Genomic DNA, 20,725 nt, shown 5'->3' on the forward strand with positions numbered 1-20,725 from the left:
ATATAGCAAATAGCAAGTTTGTATTTGTAAGCTGTAGAAAACAGATCAAGCAATACAATCTTGCCCTCCCTTTTTCCCGTGGACGTAGATTTACTTCAGTAAATCGAACCACGTAAATTCTTTGTGTCTGTATTTTCATTCTCTACCAGCATTTGCTAACATCAAAAATTCGCGGATCCATCACTGGCGCCGTCTGTGGGAAACAGAGAACAAAATTTGTGATAAAGCGAATTTTTGATCCATTTTTTTCCACCCAAAAATGCATACCAGATCGCAGAGTACCCGTATTCCTGCCCGTGAGAACCAGGAGGAAGCCAATCCATCCCATAGGTCTGGAAAACAGCCTAGGGATAAATCCACCACCAGTTCTCATGGCGAAGGAACAGGCCGCTCCAAAAATCGTCCCACTGAGTCTTCCCAGCAGCCTGATTTGAATGAGGCTGTCAAGCTGTTCTTGGCTGAGAAGCAGGATGAGTTCTTAGCCTTCCTGCAAAAGAGCCAAGAGCCGAAGACGAAAGCGGAGGATTCTCCTTCCTCATCCAGACATGAAAGTCACTACCGCAGTAGTGCCGTGTCTTCCAGGAAGAAGAATCCTCAACCCCGACATATTCCTGCTCTTCCTCGGTACCGGAATCACAGGAGAACTCAATCTCCTCCATACCGACGAGATATCGGATTCGCCGTGTACGGAGCACTGAAGACTCCGTTCTCGGACGACATCACCCGAACTCCCCTACCGCAGAACTACCGAACTCCGTCGATGACTTACGACGGGCTCGTGGACCCTCACGATTTCTTGGGGCGCTATCAGTATAACATGGCGAACCAGGGTCTCAACGAGGTCCACATGTGCAAGCTGTTTCCCGAGCTGCTCATCGGGAACGCGAGAAGGTGGTTCGATAGCCTCCCCCAGGGCAGCATCAGATCTTACCGAGATCTAATGGATGCCTTCCACAGGAGGTTCTTTCAGAAAGCGGAAGCCCGAATCACTTCGGCTCAGCTGCTTTCCATTCGTCAAGGTCGCGACGAAAAAATCAGCGACTTTATGACAAGATTCCACAAGGAATGCCTGCAAGTAGACGATCTCAACGATCTGCTTGTCATCTCGGCATTCCAAAATGGAATCCTGCCCGGAGCTCTCTACAGGAAGCTCGTTGAGTGCGGTCCGCAGACAGCTCAGGAAATGTGGGACATTGCGGACCAGTACTCCCGGGCCGATGAGGCAGACCGTCGCAAACGGTCGTTAGACAGCTCATCGTCCCGAGGAGACAGGAGGAAGCCCGATCATAGCGATCAGGGACATCCTCGCCGAACTCCTTTTGGCGATCAGGGACATCCTCGCCGAACTCCTTTTGAAAGGATTCAAAGGACTCCGGTGCAAGACAGATTGGGACCCCGTCTCAATCCCGAGAAGCCGCCCGCTCAGTTCGTACCGCTGAACAAGCCGAGAGCGGAAATTTTCGAACTACACTCCGACCTGTTCGAAAAGCCAAAGCGGATGACGAAATCTGCCGCGCGCCGACCCCAGGATAACTACTGCTCCTACCATCAAGACCACGGTCACGATACCGAGGAGTGCAGAAACTTGGCTGCAGGTATCGATGTTCTTGTGAGGGCAGGGACATTGAAAAAATACCAAAGCAAGCAGTCAAAGAAGAATAAGAAGCAGAGAGGTGCGAACTGCGCTCCTCAGGATCCGAAAAGGCAGCCGGATCCCGAAGACGATGACGAGCCGCAATATGATGGAGTAATCCTGACTATTGACGCTCTCCCTGCCGGGAAGACCAAGTCGTCCCTGAAGTCAGAGCGCAGGGGCTCCAATCGAGAGGAGCCAACGCATAAAAGGCTGAAGCAGGACGAAGTGATTACGTTCTCGGATGCTGATCCCGTCCCGGCCATCTCTCCTCACCAAGACGCCATTGTCATCCAAGCCGGAGTGGCAAACAAACTGATCCACAGGGTGTTTGTGGATACAGGAGCGTCAGTCAGCATTCTTTTTAAAGAGTGCTTCGACAAACTAGAAGTGGACCCAGCTCGGCTCAGCCCGGCTCCGCTTCCCCTGAAGAGCTTCGCCCAGGAGGACACCCGCCCTGAAGGTATTATCAGCCTTCCGATCACGGTGGGGAAAGCGCCTACTAGCTCCAGTACGATGATTGAGTTTTTCGTGGTAAAAGCTCGGTCCCCGTACAACGTCATCCTGGGAAGAGACTGGCTCAACACAGTTCGGGCCGTTTGCTCCACCTATCACCTCACCATCAAGATCCCTACTAAAGGAGGGATAGCGGTCATCCGAGGTGACCAAAAAAGAGCAAAGGAATGCCTGCAAATTGCGCTTAGAAGTGCCGAGCAGTCAGATCGGCACCACCAAGCATAGCAATCACAGCAGCCGGAGTCAGAGGCGATGACCGAAGTCATACCGGAGCCGAACTCGATGACAGTTCAGCTGTACGAAGACGATCCATCCAGAACGGTTAAGATCGGCTTCGCGGGAACGCCTCTACTTCGGGAAAAAACCATCCAGCTCCTCAAGGAGTACAAAGACGTCTTTGCATGGTCTCCGTTGGACATGACCGGAGTGCCCCCCGAGGTAATCACTCATCGTTTAAATATTGATCCTTCGGTCCGGCCGATAAAACAGAAGCAAAGACTCTTTGCGGCAGAACGAAGTCAAGTCATCCATGACGAAGTCCGTCAATTATTGAAGGCGGATGTGTTATTCGAAGTGAAGTATCCTTCGTGGGTGGCCAATCCTGTCATGATCAAGAAAAAGGAAGGAGGATGGCGGATGTGCATAGATTTCACCGGTCTAAATAAGCACTGTCCCAAAGATTGCTATCCCCTTCCGAACATAGATAAAAAAGTAGAAGCTCTGATAGGCTTTGAAATTTTTTGTTTTCTTGATCTATACAAAGGATACCATCAGGTTTTAATGGATGAGATTGACGCTTCAAAAACGGCCTTCATTACTGATTTCGGCATTTTCGCTTATAAAAAGATGCCATTCGGTTTAAAGAATGCCGGAGCCACTTATCAAAGGATGGTAGACAAGCTTTTTCGGCACCTGATTGGAAAGGAAGTCGAAGTATATGTTGACGATATAGTCGTCAAGAGCAAAAGCACCTCGGAGTACGAGCACAACCTCAAGTCCACTCTCAACGTGCTCAAGAAAGCCAACCTCAAACTTAATCCCCAAAAGTGTACCTTTTTGGTAGATTCGGGAAAGTTTCTGGGTTGTTGGGTTTCAAAAGACGGACTCAAGGCAAACCCCTCAAAAGTTCAAGTCGTTCAGAACATGGCAATGCCGAAGTCCATACATGACGTGCAAAGGCTAACCGGATGTCTAGCCGCACTGAGTCGATTCCTTTCCCAAGCAGCCGAAAAGCAACTGCCGTTCTTCAAGGTGTTGAAAAAGGCACCAAAATTCGAGTGGGGAGCCGAGCAGAAAAAGGCCTTTGACGAGCTCAAAAGTTATCTAGCCGAGCTTCCTATTCTCTCTGCTCCAGCCGAAGCCGAAGTACTATTCTTATACTTAGCGGCATCGGATCAAACCATCAGCGCGGTGCTTGTACGAGAAGAAGGCCTAAAGCAGTTTCCCATCTACTTTACAAGCCGAGCATTAAGAGGTCCAGAAACAAGGTATCAACCTCTGGAAAAAATTGCTCTGGCGTTAGTAAATGCAGCAAGGAGACTGCGGCCATACTTCTATGCTCACAAGGTATGCGTCTTAACCGATCTACCTCTTCGGCAAGTTTTGACCAAGCCAGAAGCATCGGGCAGAATCGCCAAGTGGGCTATAGAGTTGGGAGAGCACACAATTGAATATCTACCTCGGAAAGCCATCAAGGGACAAGCCTTGGCAGATTTTCTTGCAGAAGCGAAGTTCGATCAAGCAATTCCTATTATTGCCGAACAGAAGAATTCTGCCAATGCCGAACTAGCACAGCCCTTGGAATCCGAAGTAGAGCCGCCGGACTGCTGGAGCGGATTCGTAGATGGAGCTTCAAACAAGATGGGAAGTGGAGCTGGTATTTTACTTGTCGCTCCCGACGGACACGAGGTAACCTACTCACTTCGTTTCCTATTCCCCACTACTAATAATGAAGCCGAGTACGAAGCCCTCCTGGCCGGACTCCAGTTAGCGCAAAGTCTACTCGTCAAATCTCTCAAAGTCCATTGTGATTCACAAGTCATAGTAAATCACATGTTGGGTACAAGTGAAGCCCGTGACGAGAGAATGAAGAAGTATTTGGACAAAGCGCAAAGCATCAGCCGAAGTTTCTCCTATTTTCGGATAATCCGCATTCCCAGAGCGGAAAATAGCCGAGCAGATACCTTAAGTAAGTTGGCCTCAGATCCGAGCTCAAAGGCGGAAGAATTAATGCATCGAAGCATTGATGAAGCCGAGGTACATTCTGTATCCAGCTCGCCGAACTGGATGACGCCGATCTTGCAGTATCTGGATCAAGGACAATTGCCCGAGGATAAGAGAGAAGCTCGGAAGATCACGTGCCGAGCTCTTCGGTACGAACTTCATGAAGGAGTCCTCTTTAGAAAGTCTTACCTCCAGCCGTTATTGCGGTGCGTAGGACCAGAAGAGACGGACTACATCCTCAGAGAAGTTCATGAAGGATCGTGCGGTAGCCACATCGGAGCCAGAGCTTTAGCTAAAAAAGTTCTGAGATGGGGATATTATTGGCCAACCATGGTACAAGAGGCAGTGCAGCTCGTCAAGAAGTGTACGAAGTGCCAAATTCATGCAAATGTCCCAAGGATGCCGCAGACCGATCTATACACTATGCAAAGCCCTTGGCCTTTCATGCAATGGGGCATAGACATAGTGGGACCACTTCCTCAAGCTCCTCGGCAAATGAAATTCCTTATCGTTGCCGTGGACTACTTCACGAAGTGGGTGGAGGCTGAACCATTAGCTACGATAACGAGCTCAAAGGCATTGGACTTCGTCTGGAAGAACATAGTGTGCCGATTTGGCATACCCCACATCCTCATCTCGGATAATGGGACTCAGTTCACCGACAAGACGTTCAAGAATTGGTGCCAAGAGCTGAACATTCAACAGCGGTTCACTTCGGTCTCCCATCCCCAAGCAAACGGACAAACGGAAGTAACGAACCGGATTCTGGTGAAAGGGTTAAAAGCTCGGTTAGAACAAGCCAAAGGACAATGGGTAGAAAATCTCCCTCAAGTCCTATGGTCCTACCGAACTACACCCAAAACCTCCAACGGTGAAACTCCGTATAGCCTGGTGTACGGCACTGAAGCCGTAATTCCGGTGGAGATCGGCGTACCCAGTCCCCGAACCCTAAATTTCTCCTCAGAAATGAATGACGACGGACTGAGAGCAGAACTAGATCTCGCCGAAGAAAGAAGAGAATTGGCGTGCATAAAAGCAGCCAAGTATAAGGAGCAAGTAGCCCGGTATTATAACCAAAGGGTGAAAAAGCTTCAATTTCAAGTGGGAGATCTCGTCTTGAGAAACAACGAAGTAAGCCGAGCAGAAAAGCTGGGCAAACTCGAACCCACATGGGAGGGTCCATATCGGGTGTCCGAAGTCCTCGGCAAAGGGTCTTATAAATTGACTCACATGTCAGGAGAACAAGTACCCCGAACATGGCACGTCTCCAACCTCAAGAAGTTCCACTTGTAAGAGACAAAGTCCGGTCAGTCCGTCTCGTGTCTAGTTCGGTCATAGGGGTATGTGTTTTTATTTGTTTGTTTTTTACTTGTACCTTTTACTTGTCGTTTTAAAAAAAAAAGGTTTAAAGTTTTTTTCCTTCGTCTTTTTCATTTTTTCCCTATGTGTTTTGTCTCTATGTGCTTGTCGTCTCTTACAAATGGTACCAAGGTATATCGTTCTTTAAAGACTGATCCCCTTTTTAGATCGATTATTAAAGACTATTGTGAGTCCAAGCTTCCAAGGAGGATACAAGACCGCAATTCAGCTTAATAAGCACTTCGTCTGAAACGAACTGCAATTAGGGAAAGTCCGATCCACGCGATAAACCTCGCCGAATTAGGACGACCAAGTTCGGTCAAAGAAGTTTACCTCATAAGACCGGGGACGACCATGTCTAGTCAAAGAGGTTTACTGCATAAGACCACTTCGGTTAACTGGGAAAGTCCGATCCACGCGATAAAACTCGCCGAATTAGGACAAGGGAAAGTTCGATCCCGGCGACAAAAATCGCCAAATTAGAACACAAACCAAGTCCGGTCAAAGATGTTTATTTCATCAGACCAAAGACGAGTCCGGTCGAAGATGTTTATTTCATCAGACCAAAGACGAGTCCGGTCAAAGATGTTTATTTCATCAGACCAAGGACCAAGTCCGGTCAAAGAAATTTACTTCATAAGACCGAGGACAAGTACGATGAAATTTTTTCGCTAAGCTGTAAATACAGTGTTAGAAGCGAAAACAAAATTTCATTTATCAAATCTTGTTCAGCATACAACTCCGCTACCCTACAAAATGGCGTTACGCTATTACAAAGGACTATTCTACTGTCCAGGGTTGCTGAAGTTAAGCCACCTATCTGCAAAATCCTCTGGAAGCCGAGTTCGGTTGTTCCGAGCAGATGAAGAATAAGCAGGTCGACGAGATGCTATCCTCGACCCAACGCCTCTTCCCCGAGCCCGAGAAGTCCTAACACCTCGGCGATGAAGAGTCTCTGCAATAAGCATCTGCTGATCTTGCTCGCTCATAGTCACAACTCCTCGGCGAATTTCAGTCCGTCCCCGTCTTGACGATTCCGGTTGCTCCTGAGCCCGTTCTCGTCTTGACGTTTCCGGCTGTTCCGGAGTTCGTTGTTGGCTGGGAGTAGGATTTTGAACAAGGGAACCAGAGGTTTGATCTGGAGTGCGAGCATCTGTTGGCGCGATATGCCGGAGGAATCTCTCAATTGAGGGACGCCGGGCAAGAACAATGTCGTACCGAGAAGCCCAGCGCCGCAATGATTTCACGACTTGTTGGCAAGCCGAGCTCTCCAGCGCATTGTTCCTCCGGAGTACATTATACTCCTCCCACAGTTCGTCAACTCGTTCCTGAACTTCTGATATGGTCATTCCCCCGCGCACACGGATGTAATCCTCATACGCAGTCCTCTCAGCAATGGCCGTATTCAGCTCGGCCTCCAGATCTTTCTTATCGGACTCTAAGTCCTTGATATCGGCCTCCAGCTTCACTAAACGAGCCAGAAGCTCGTCATTCTTCGTCTGATCGGCTATAGCTCTTCTCTCAGCTTCGTCCAAAGCCGAAGAGTACAGCCGTTTCCAGTGAAGTATCTCCATCTCCTTGGGTACAAAGCAGCTATATTAGTTCGGCAGCTATACCGAGCAGATAGTAAAATACAACAGGAATAAAGGCGAGTACGAAAAGCTATACGAAGACAAATGTAGAGAATTTTTCATTCACAAGGAAAATTTTTTACACTAGGGCTTCAAGGCCATTTTACAAGGAAGAAACTAGACTAAGAGAAGGGAGACGAAATCATACTCCGCCTGCTTCGTCTCCGGCTCCTCGGTCTGGTACAGCTTCCTTCTCCTGGGCTACCTCAGCCTCGGCCTCGCCTCCTGCCGGCCTCGCCTCCGCCTCCTGATCGGCCTCCTTCTCCGGATGCCCGGCCTGATCGACTTCGGCCTCCCGCTCCAGCGGCTCGGCCTCACCCTCTCCGTTGTAAGTCGAAGCGGGTGAAACGGGTCCCACGGAGGCAAAGATAGCCTCCAGGTTCTCGTCCCGATCAGCTCGACAACTCCGGACTCGGTCTGCAGAAAGCAGGACCGAAGATGAAGCGAGCTCCTCAAGGAGCGGCAGATTCTGAAGCCGAGCTGCTATCTCTCGGCTGTACAGAGGCAGCACGACGTCGGCCCCCTGCTCGCCCTTATCGGCAATTAGCCTTACCAGGCTACCGACAAAGGCCGAGAACTGGCTGCTCAAAAAGAGTTTCTCCGTGTAAACACGGAGAGCCTCCCCTTGGGCAACCACGGCAGCAGCATCGCTCCGCTTCGCCTGCTCTCGCTGGATGACGAGCTGGTTTTTGGCAAACTGAGCTTCATCCTGGGCCGAAATCCTAGCAGCTCTGGCCTTCTCAAAGTTAGCCTCAGCCTGTTCGGCCCGATGACAAGCAGCTGCCAACTTCCTCTGCATCTCGGCATAGTCATTGGACGCTTTGGAGAGTTCGACGGCGACGAGCTTGGAGAGCATATCGTTCCTCTGAAAATGAATAAAGAAAAAAGTCAACAAAGGGACCACAAAAAATACAGAAAAAAAAAAGCAAGGCCAGAAAATCAAGAAGAGAATTCACCTCGGCGAAGTCCGTGGGCCATAAAAACGGCTCACAGATATGTTCCGAAGGAGGCGCCAAGACCGCGTCTTTCTCTGGCGCTCTCGGGGGCTTCTGGGCCTTCCCCCTCCCCTTTGCCGAAGTTGACTCCGGCTTCTTCGGATCCGAAGAGGTTTTTTGCCTTTTCGGAGTCCTCTCGGCATCAGACGCCGAGCTGGCGGTTTTCGGCCTCTCCGGCTCCTTGGACTCCGAAGATTTTCGGGTAGCCTTGTTCAGCATGTACACTGCCAAAAAGCAAGAAAGCAAGGTTAGTTTTCTTCGTTAAAGCAGTAGAACATAAAGGTAAAGAGAAATCCTCACCCTCGGCCTCTTCGTCCGAAGACGAGATGTCGAACACGACGTCGCCCTTGACGAGCTCAGACTCCGTGTATTGTTTCCTAACTATGGGAATCTTGTTGAGCTCGTCATCGAGCTCGGCCAATGGTTCTAACCGAGGGTGAGGAATCACGGACTTCGGCCCTCTCCAGGGGAAGCCCGGAGCCGCTGTCCTATTATAAAAAAAGAAGCGGTTTTGCCATTTCGGCCACTTGGTTTTGCAGAATGCCCTAAAAGGCTGTAAGGGGATCAAGTAAAACCAAGATCCCTTCCTTTTAAATTGGAAAAAATTAAGGATTGCCCGCAGAGACAGATCCTTATCTAACCTACGGAGTTCGGCAGCAAAAGCCGACAAGTGCCTCCAAGAATTCGGAGTCACCTGACCTAAAGGGAGTTGAAAAAAATCAAGAAACTCTACAAAAGGTGGGGGAAGAGGGAAACGAAGCCCGCATTCTAAGCAGGCTTCGTAAACGGTGGCATAACCCTCCGGCGGATCGTTAGCCCTATGATCATCGTCGGGAACCACCGCCTTCCCCCCAGGAAAAGAGTATTTTTCGTAAAGGGATATCACAGTATCCTTACTCAAGATACTGTGAAAATACTCTACGGTCTTCTCCCCGGATTCTTTCCGGCTAGAAGACCCCTTACCCCCTTTTCTACCGCTACCAGACTCAGACGAAGAAGAAGCAGACATGGTTCTTACTCTTTGAAAGTTTGAAGAAATCCTGAAGAAATTTTTGAAAGCGGAAGGAAATTTTTCACGCAAAAGATAGAGAGTGCAGAAGAAGCCAATAGCAAAGGTGTTCAAATGATGAAGAAAGGCGGTATTTATCAGATTTGGAAAAGATTTCAAATCATCGCACCGTTTCATATCCCACCTTTTCAGGATTCGACGGCCAGATTTTACTGTCGCATTTAATGCCGCATTTAATGCAGTCACGCGCAGGGCACGTCCCCCGACTTCAGCCTCCCCCCGTATTCCAGAATGCCGAAGTGACTCGCTTCGCCGAAGTGATTCACTTCGCTTTTCGGGGGGGGTAGTGATGGGGTGCGTACTAAACAAGCCCAACAGCAATGACGGCCCATCAGCCCAAAGCCCAAGCAGGAGTATGAGTTCGGCATTACCAAAGAGTTCGGCCTCAGCCTACAGCTCGGTAAAAGCCAACCAATCAAGCTCTGCTCTCAGGTCGGCATCAAGCTCTACTCTCAGATCGGCAACCAAAGCAGTTCGGTCTCAGTATTCGACCGAACAAGGAGTTAGTGGACCCATACAGGATGTCCAACACACCCACTACCACGTGGTGTCAACTCAGGCCACGATCGTAGGCCATGACCTACGCTACATCCACGATCTTAGGCCATGACCTACACGACATCCACGACTTAGGGTGGTGATGCAAGCCACGATCTTAGTCCAAGATATAAATGGAACTTAGATCTGATATGAGGAGGTTAAGCTCTCTAGAGATAAAACACCATATAGCAAATAGCAAGTTTGTATTTGTAAGCTGTAGAAAACAGATCAAGCAATACAATCTTGCCCTCCCTTTTTCCCGTGGACGTAGATTTACTTCAGTAAATCGAACCACGTAAATTCTTTGTGTCTGTATTTTCATTCTCTACCAGCATTTGCTAACATCAAAAATTCGCGGATCCATCAATAACAATAATAGTAAAATAAAAATATAATTTTGAATAATTATTATTTAACGTTTGTGTCATTTGAATTAGTTGATTAGTGTTTACTATTACTGTAGCTATTTTTGTAATACTATTATCAGAATTATTTATTTTTTTTTCTAATTATTTAATATTGTTGTTATATGATTATATTATATTATTAACATGAATTTTATTATTAATACTCATTATAATAATACTAAAATAGTTTTTTGTATGATTATCACTATTATTAATTATAATTATTATTGGTAGTATTTATTTAACAAGGAGTATTAAATTATTATTCGTACTTATGCAAAAATAAAAAACAAATAGGAAAATATAAAATTTTGTTTCAAGGTTTTAGAGTTTAAATGAAAATTTCTCATCCTAAGGATATTTGCAAAGAACACCTAATGTTTCAATCTTTTTGGATTAAAAATGTTTTGGCCAAAAATTTACAAACGAAATTGTTTGTTTCAAACCTCCTTCTTCAGAATCTTCAGTGAAATTCGGGTGCAATTCCGCACCATTGAAAAACATGTGCCCTATTTTGTCTTCCACAACAATCATATCTAACTAATCGGAGCGCCATGATCGTCACAATTCGGAAAATCATCATCCCTAGCGTGTGAATTCTATTCAATGTCTTTTTTCACTACATGTGATTTTATAATTAAAAGTAAATTTTAAGAAAAACTAGAAGAGGTAAAGATATAATTGTGAATCTAAGCCATAAACCTTTATAAAACGATATTTTTTCTAATATGCAGAAAGGCTGTACCTATGAGATATTACACTGAGTATAACAAGAAAAAACTTCATTAATATGGTTCACATGCATTTGGAAAGCCAAAAGTTTTGTGGTATGTAGCTCCACACATTTATTGCTGTAAAAACAAGTGCTTCATGTCGATACTTGACTCTATCCTTTCACGGGAGAACATGCAAAATATAATAATTTTGGAATTTTAATTTCATTTTGATGTGTTTATACCTCATTTGAAATTGAATTATAGATATCCAGATAGTGCTTATAATACAACCATATATCCCAATTCTTATACTATGAAATTCGTTTAGCATCAAAATAACATTCACAAAGAAAACTAGTTCAACCCATTATATAAGGATGAATCATAGCCCGACAATATACTATATAAAATCAAAATGTTTCTAATTCACTAACCAAGCACAACCAATAAAAAAGCATTGTTTTTCTTGACCTTCCATTCCTTGGTGTGTATTTGTAATAGTAGTACATGCCCCAAATATTAATAGATGTTACGAATTAAAAATATGAATATAACGAAAATATAACATTTAGGTCTCATGGAAAAAAAGGAACACCACTAATTCTTACAAAGATGCTATAGGTATAGCCAACATTTATCAATGTATAGGTATAGCCAACATTTAGCATATTACTCTACCTCTTCACAATAAAAGCAAAATATATTATTATATATATACACACACATCACACATGCGATCATCTTTTGCCTCCCCTCTCATATTCGGTGTGTATCAACAAAATTTTGAAGTTGGCAAAAATGACCTGGAAGGTGAAAGCTCGACAATGCGTCTCCTCAAGAGCCCGGCGTGCAAAGTCTCAGAGGTTGAGTGTGGGATGCCATCGTTCCAAATCAGTCGATACACATTAAGGCCCTGCTGGACATAGGAAGATCGAGTACGATGAGAAAAAAAGATTTGTCTGATTCTCTGATATATTGAACTTCTCCATTCATAAGCTTCAAGAGTTTCTTGCACATGCTCAATCCTAGGCCTTCCTGAGTTGCCCATCGCCCGTTTTGGAACATGTCTTGGACGAGTTCAGGAGGAAGACCTTCGCCAGGGCACGTTATCCTTCACCATATAAAGAAAATTAAGATAATGAAAACTTGAGTCAAATGTACAATCAATATGTATTGCCAATCACTCAAAGGTTGTGAAGGAGATTGTCAAATCTATGGCACCAAAATGCTATCCAACGAGGAAGTCAAACGTCGGACTAAGTTCTGTCAAACTATGAAAACTCAAAACAATTTCAAAACAAGATGCAGCATACAGTTCACTCATTATGGTGAATATAGTTCATGCTAATCAGAAAACAGGCCAAGGTTCAAATTTCCTAGGTAGAAACTACACAATTTCATATATCAACCACCATGGTAATATTTGAGTACTTGTGTCATGTTGAAGGCGTTGTGAATTGTGATATTCAATTATACCAACCTAAACATCCCAAAATCCAAACTGTTATCATAACCTACATCCACATGAATTCATATTTTCTGGAATTTTTATTTACTTCAAAAGTTCATCAAATTGAATATATCAGACCAAGCCACACATCTTAAGACATAGAGGTTATACTCGCAACTAATAATTATCTCGAATAGTGACTGTCAGGAAACAGCTGGGCTACCTAATGTGCCAATACCAGGGAGGATACTTGAATAAAAGTAAAAAAGTGATTTCATGTGAGTAAAATGCTGAGAAGATGATAATAAACGAGATTAGCAACGAAAAGTTGTCATTACCTAAATTCAATGTGCACAGTGGCAATTGATTCAGAAATTTGCTTCAAGTTTGGACTGAGTTGCATTTCTATCCAACCTTTTGAGGTTGGTGCATACCGTACCATGTTCAGTAAGAAATCAGCAAAGATTTGTTGAATTCTAAATTGATCACCATACACTCCGAGTGTCTTGACTTCCTCTGGTATATCGTGGATCAACTGCAGACCTCTTTCTCTAAGCAAAAACATTGCTTGGCTAACAACAGCATCGATTACACTCCCAAGTAGAAACTCAGTTTTCTCGAGCTCCATTGAACTAACAAAAGATGAGTCCAGTTCAACACAACCAAGAAGACAAAAACTATAACAAGCTTCAATAAAAGTCAAAAGAAACAAGTCTATCAGCAACAAAAATAGAAAGATAAGCTTTTACCCAAAATAACAAAATAATCGTTAATTTTTTTTTCAAAATCTATGAAGCCATCAGTGATAAGGAAAATATTTAGTAAATTCTATGCTCTCTTATGCCTGAGTTTAAGACTAAAATCAAAACTCAACACAAACATTCTAAGAAACGTACCCATCCTCAATTTTTTCAAGTTCAACATCCTTCATAATCTTTAATAACTGCCTCTCACACGCAGCACTGGTCTCAAGAAACTGTTTCTGGTCTTCTGTCAAATTCGTGCTTTCCAGAACCGAATTAGCAAAACGTATACCACTTAATGGATTTCTAATTTCCTGACAAATGTAAGCGAGCTCTTTCATCTTTGAAACACTGTTCTTTTCCTTTTGCCTCTGGACTCTGATGGAATGTTCCAGCTCGGGACTTGCAATCTGCAAGAAACAAACGGCTCCGACAATATGGTCCTCTGCATTCACCCTCTTGTTGGCAGTCAACAGAGCATTTACATACTTACCACTTCGGTCAAAAAAGGAAAACGGGAACTCGTCCGTATCCTGACCTCCGAGTGCTTTGTGCAAGACAATCATGAATTTTGTCAACGTATCCGGTCCCTTGAGCCGACAACAACTCCCAAATATCTCCCCGACCAACATCTTTCCAATGATGTCCTCCCTACTCCACCCGGTCAGCTTCTGCATAGCGGTGTTCCACTCATAGCAAGATGTGTTCTCATCCGAAGCAAATATAGGTGGAATTAGAGTGTTCGGGTTGTGTATAATTGCCTTGTAATCGCCTTGAATATTGATAAACTTATCGACCACCAGTTTCTGACCCGTGACATCCTGACCAACAAAGCACACACCAACTATCTTGTCTGTATAATCCCTGCTAGAACAAGCATTGACCACCAAATATATAGCCTTCTTGCTTGTTTCAGTACCATATGTCCTCAACTTTAATTCTACATTCTTTTCTTCCTTGCCTGCATTACTTATGGTATAAGAGCATTACGACAAAACCTATACCTATCATATATGAGCCCTATTTACAAAAGTTGATTTGCCTATTATATCCCTATTATGTATTTGATCTAAAGGGCGATAGTGTAATAGCATGTTACTATATCACACTCATCTCTTTCCATCGTAAACTCTCTATGCTTAATTTTTTTGATTATATCTATTCTAGGGAAATGATATGATACATACCTTGAGTGGGCATCATCCGTGAGCACCATGCTCGTTTAAGGCACGTTTAGCATTGTTTGTTTTGTTTTATACATTTAGTTTGATTCTAATGTATTAAAAATTAGTATTGACATTTTTTATTTTGCAATTTTATAAAATCAAAGCACGATTAGTTTGTTTTATCTATAACTTCAAATAAATGAATAGATGACAAATTAAGCTTTGATTTTTATGAAATATATTGAAAGTAAACGAAATGTATAAAACAAATCAAACAACACTAAACGTGGCTAAAACGAGCTTGGTGCTCACATAAGGTATGCAACATATCATTTCCCATCTATTATAAGCTTGCTTTTATGTTTTAAGGATAATTTAGTAATTAGTAATAAAAAAGGGGAACATCCTATGGATCAAAGCTAAAAAAGAGTTACTGATGATTACCTCTAAGAGCATGAAACAGAAATTTGTCAGCCACTTCTTCGGATTCTTCATGAACAAGATCGTGAACCAAGGACTTCCCCATTGCTTCCTCAACGGATAGTCCGGTTAACTCAGCAACTTTTGCATTCCACCCATTTATGCGGCCTTCACAGTCAACGGCAAATATAGGAGTCGTTGCAGTCTCTATCAACCTAACCATTTCCCTGGCTACAGAACTAATCTCCTCAATCCCTTGTAACTCCAAGTCCTCTCCCTGTCTCGCTACAACCGCCTTAGAATTGCTTCCGTAGCCATCTTGAAATGACTCTCTCAAAATTAGTTGGAGAGAGTGAATTGCATCCATCTCCCCATTCTCCCATGGAAGACTCCGGCTCTTAACAACTTCTAGAAACGCATTGAATGAGGAGCGAGGATGCATTCTCAAGCCGTCATCTTTATCCTGCGGATGATGCTTTGCTCCGCCCCATTTCATCTCCGTCGCAGTATGGGAACGAAACCAGAACAAGCAATCCCGTGAAGTGATATATGCAACAGCCATTCCACACACAGCATTGCCTAAAGAGGCAGCCCCAGGATACCCTGCATCAGCTAAACTAACCGTGCTCAAACCAGTCGAACCCTCGTGAGACGCCAGCAACCATTGCAGAATATCCTTAATCTGCACCTCAGTAGGTGTGACTCCCAAAGGGTGATACCTCCCTTGGTAGTAAAGAGCTGCCCCATCACATTTCACGAGATCCATAATGCTAGGGCTCTGTGTAACAATCCCACTAGGAGAATCTCGAAGCAGCATATCACACAACAAAGTCTGCGTCCTTAAAACACGCTTCTCCGAAAACTGTGATGCCAACTGTAGCTCCATGTTCAGTTGAAGTCCGAAAGCCTGCATTAGGAACTCACAAGCATAACGAAGAGGGAATGGGATATAGCGAGCAGAAGAGTGATGACCAACAACCAATCCCCATAGCCTCATTGTGTTTCTCCCTCCAACACCATCTTTGTCGTTTCCGTTGATAACAACGGACAAAGTTAAAGAAGCAACCGACCCCATATTCGCCATGTACTGAGCATGGCAACCATGAGGCGCCCTCAGTGTTGAACCTACCAAGCACAAAGGCTGCATCAATGCCTCGTCCTGAATAACTGTGACCGGCTTAGCTGAACAATCTACAATCAACCTAACTCTATTCTGCTTAAAAAGAAACCTCGAAGCCTGAGGAATGTCCGTTGAGGGATAATGCAATCCAAGATATGGATCCAAATCAGCTCTCTTACACTCCGCCACAACCTCACCATGCTCATCCTCATGAAACTTATAAACCATAACCCGATCAAACCCCGTTAGCTCCCTCAAACACTCAACTACCGTGTCACACAAAAGCTTAATGTCCCCACCAGGGAGAGACTGCAAATGTGAAATGGCTCTCACAGCAAGCTTCTGAGACTGTACAGCTCCAGCTATGGAAAGAGCAGGGTCCTCTTTCCTAGCAGGCTCTAAATCTATCACTATCCCTACATCTATCCTATGCAAAATCGCGTAAAAGGGCTTCCCGGAGTTCTTGGAATGAATCCAGACTGGATTCAATAAAGTGATCTCCCGCGCCCCAAACGCCCTCTCGAGCAGAACCGAGCTCGAAGGAGTGAAGAAGCTCCTGACATCAGTGCCAATTGTCAGAGTTTCGAGCTTTTCAAGACTTGGAACTGACTGAGGCATCAAGGACAGCATTTCGCAGGCATTTGCCGAGTAAGCAATGACGCGAAAACTCCGTTCATCGACGGCTATCATACAGCCAAACGGCTGAATGTGACCTCCGCGCTGAATTTTCGAGAAATAAGCTGTGATCTGCTGCTCGGAGACGGATTGATTGCCGGTTCTAAAGCTTTGAGTGTAATCAAAGGATCTCCCAGACTCACCGGATTGCTCGAAAACCGAGTGCAGCCTCGCGTCCACGGTGTACTGCGCCATAGCCTTGCTGACTGAATCGCCGCCCTTACCCTTATTCGTGGGGGAATTGCGGCGCTGCTCTCCTGCAGCTGAGGATTGAGCTGCGGAGCTCTGATTTCGGTTAATCTCCTTGCTTTCTGAGGTAGACATTTCATCAAACACCTTGTGTTCAGATGCTCGAATTCAGGAGAAATTGAGCTGAATTGGGCGATCAGTCTAGATCATATACATGTGACCGTGCTTGCTTGCCATTCATTTTGTCGAAATCTTTGGGATCAGCTCTTTTTCGTAGTCGAGAAATTATGGATTGAGGATTGCAGAATAAAGGGGAAAGGAATCATGGGATAGATCATATTTTCAAGGAATTTTTTTCTCGAGTGGGTTTTGTTTTGATGCAGCTTCTTGTTTTCCGTGCCGTTAACAGTCGCAGGTGTCCACTATAAGCCAAGCCCGACGCTTCCAATAGCCCCATCATTTTTTTTTCCACCGCCCCAGTTTATTTGTCCGCACCCATAAAATAAAGATAAAGCTATGTGACCATAATGTGGCTGGCCATAAATGACATTTAAGTAAATATATGTATTTTTGGATATTAATAATTTAATTGTCTCATTTAATGCTTAATTCAATTGACAATATTACCCTTAGCCTTAGTCTTTAATTGTAGTTTCTTTTTAATTCATTTATTCCATTCTTTTTAGAGTAATTTGTTACTCAACTTTTTTACTACTTTATTTTTATTTTTATTATAATTGTATCATCTTAATGGAGTAATAGTTATTTTAATTTAGTTATTACTATACTCCATAATATATAATCAATAAGATAATGATGAAGTTATCTAATACTATAGTAGTAATATGCTTAAAATTTTTTTATACTTTTTTCAAAAATTTAAGGTTATTTGAAACTATCAATTCAATATAAAATTAATTAAAACATCTATTTTAACTATGTATCGATCCAACATTTGAATATCAACTCAATTTAATCTTCACATAGAAAATTGAATTAAGAATAAATTGATTTAATAAGAGATCAATCAAAACTTCCCTGGTAAAAGTTACAGGACTCATTACTTTAATAAGTTGCTTAAAAGTCAAACGTCATTTTTGTCCATTTTTTCTATAACTAAAAATGAATAAAAAACACAACATTTGAATTTATAGTAGAATATATTTCTTAACTAGCAATACTACAATGTATACACTAAATAGTATATATACACCTCTATATCATGAAGTATTACAAAAATCTATTATAATATTTATGTACAATAAATTATATTATAAATTTATATACTATAAATTATAAATATTATACATATATAATAAATTAATTTATAGTATCGAAATATGACATTAAATTTTTAATATTGAAGTACACTTCTTCGAAAAATATTAAATAATATTTTTATTAATACTAATATTTATACGTTACTTGAATATTATGATTAAATGTATTTTAAATAAAAAATTAGTTAAAATTAAATTTTTAGTTATTAATTAAAAGAATTTATCCAATTATGGGAAGATTAAATAATTGTTGTTGCGTAAATTTCATTATCAATGCATGTCTTTAATTACGATAGATTATGTTGTTAGAATTAAATATTACTAGTGTAGTTGAAATTGATTAAAATTATAAATTTATTTTTCGTAATTATCATTTTGGGATTAATTCAGTTAATGTAAATTGAAAAAAAGAGAATTTGAATTTGAGAATTTGTTTATAACATAAAGCCTCCTTGCAATTTTGTCGTAGAAGTATATTGTGTCACTTAATAATATTTATAAATATAATGTCCTTAAAATTTATTTTACTTCTACATAAGTAGTATTTAATATTTAAGGGTATATTAGTCTTTAAAAAATTGCTACTCTCTAGATGCATAAATTTCATGAACTGTATTAATTACACATAATTTTAATAATTTTTTAATATTATGGCTGGCCATAATGTGGCCATTTAGCACTACTCTAAAAAAAATGTCCGCAGCTATAAGCCGGACACTTCCAAAAAAAAGTGTCCGTAGCTATAAGCCGGACACTTCCAATAGCCCGCCACTTTTTTAGCCACTTTTCATTTTATTTCATTTTTCGTTTATTTTAAATCAATTGTAATTAAAATTATCGAAATGTAAACAATTAGAAACAGAGATAATACTAAAATGTAAAAAAAGTATTGGGACCAAATATTCATTGTATTATGGAATACTTGGTCTCAATACTTTTTTTACATTTCAGTATTACCTCGCTTTCTAATTATTTACATTCCGATAATTTTAATTACAATTGATTTAAAATAAACGAAAATGAAATAAAATGAAAAGTGGCTAAAAAATTGGCGGGCTATTGGAAGTGTCCGGCTTATAGCTGCCAGTGGCGTATCCACCTTGGAACAAGGGGTTACAACTGTACCCCCAAATTCGAATACTAATACCTTTTATTGAGATAATTTATTTAAAAGGCTTCTTTGGCCAAGTGGTTGTGCTTTCCATTTTCAAAGCTTAGGGTTTGAGTTCAAATCCCCATAGTTGCTTAACTCATATTTTTTGTTTTGATTTCTGCGCCTTTTTTCCTTCATTCTTTGATTTCTATACCTTTTTTTCTCAATTCTTTTATGTTTTGATTTCTATACCTTTTTTTCTCGATTCATTTATTCTAACACCTTTTTTTCTCAATTCTTTTATGTTTTGATTTCTATACCTTTTTTTCTCGATTCATTTATTCTAACGATTAAAGTTTCTATATCATTTTACTTATTTCAAATCTTTTTCTGTTTTGTTAAAATACAATTTGTTTACTTTTTTTCATGTTTTATTATATTCAAATAATTAAAATTTCTATAACCTTTTTCTTCTTTAAAATAATGGATTTACTTTTTTTTAGTTTTTTCAAACAATTGAAAGAATAGATCTACTTTTTTTTGTTTGCTAAAACAATAGAAATAATAAGTTTATATACTTCTTGATCAAATTCTCAACTAATAAAAAAAATTACTTATACACTATGGTGTAGCAATTATATTCATATCTATATGAAAATTTTATACCTAATAAAATATCTATATTTTTATTTTCTAAAATTATAGATATTTTGCTTAAATTATTTATTTTCACAAGGTTCACTTCTAAAAACTAGTACTACTATTATCTTATAAAAAGTGATTTAAACTTCTCAAATATTTTATGTCCAAAAAATTTAGTTCTAAACTATATAATTTCTTGTTTAGTCGTTATATTCGCGTCTATACAAGACATTTGTATTTAAGACAAGGAAAAAGATTGTTCAGATATTTCTTCGTACCCCCGAATCCAAAATCCTGGATACGCCACTGATAGCTGCGGACACTTTTTTTTTGTGGGCGCCGATAAATAAACTGGGACTGTGGACAAAAAAAAGTGACGGGGCTATTGGAAGTGTCCGGCTTATAGTGAATACCCTAAGGCCATGTTTGGTTGCCAGGATTCTGTCTGAGAAAGTAATCTGATTTTTTAAATTTTAAATTCCTGTGTTTGTTTCCATTTTTAATCAAGTTGGGAAAGTAATCAAAATCATGAAACAAGGAAAGTTAGTACAACTTTCTAGGATTCTAAATCCTAACTTTTCTTAGGTATTCTTTTTCCCAGTTTTAGGATTCTTACATATTTAATGCAATATAGTACAGTTTATTATTATTATTATTATTATTATTATTGTTATTATTATTATTGTTATTATTATTGTTGTTATTATTATTATTGTTGTTATTATTATTATTATTATCATTATTATTATTATCATCATCATTATTATTGTTATTATTTATTACAATGTTTTAAAAATAATTTAAAAGTATAAACCATACTTAATTTCAGGATAATAAATAATTATAATTCAAATTATC

General features: G+C 41.3%; 1 protein-coding gene across 2 annotated transcripts; it reads right to left on the reverse strand.

Annotated features, from left to right (window-relative positions):
- Positions 1–11,597: 11,597 nt before the first annotated feature.
- On the reverse strand, positions 11,598–17,236 carry LOC121799786 (phytochrome B-like). Of its 2 annotated transcripts, XM_042199256.1 has the most exons (4): positions 14,893–17,236; positions 13,436–14,243; positions 12,878–13,171; positions 11,598–12,200 (listed from the first exon to the last, which is right to left on the reverse strand). In XM_042199256.1, exons 1-4 carry the CDS (start codon positions 16,985–16,987, stop codon positions 11,981–11,983), a joined length of 3,417 nt encoding a protein of 1,138 aa, XP_042055190.1. In that variant the 5' UTR covers positions 16,988–17,236; the 3' UTR covers positions 11,598–11,980. The 2 variants fall into 2 exon arrangements, with proteins under 2 accessions (XP_042055190.1, XP_042055191.1); XM_042199257.1 differs by lacking the exons at positions 11,598–12,200; positions 12,878–13,171 and having other exon boundaries at positions 13,446–13,692; positions 13,776–14,243.
- Positions 17,237–20,725: the final 3,489 nt, after the last annotated feature.

This window comes from Salvia splendens, chromosome 4, assembly GCF_004379255.2.
Source record: "Salvia splendens isolate huo1 chromosome 4, SspV2, whole genome shotgun sequence".
Classification (NCBI taxonomy): Eukaryota; Viridiplantae; Streptophyta; class Magnoliopsida; order Lamiales; family Lamiaceae; genus Salvia; species Salvia splendens.

What these genes read in the sequence shown, in the direction of transcription:
- LOC121799786 (XM_042199256.1), bottom strand. Translation starts at nt 16,987, where the DNA reads ATGTCTACCTCAGAAAGCAAGGAGATTAACCGAAATCAGAGCTCCGCA. An exon ending in CTTGAAAAAATTGAGGATGG is followed by an intron (nt 13,172 to 13,435) that starts GTACGTTTCTTA and finishes ATCTTTTGTTAG; the next exon opens with TTCAATGGAGCTCGAGAAAA. An exon ending in ACTGTGCACATTGAATTTAG is followed by an intron (nt 12,201 to 12,877) that starts GTAATGACAACT and finishes TATATGGTGAAG; the next exon opens with GATAACGTGCCCTGGCGAAG.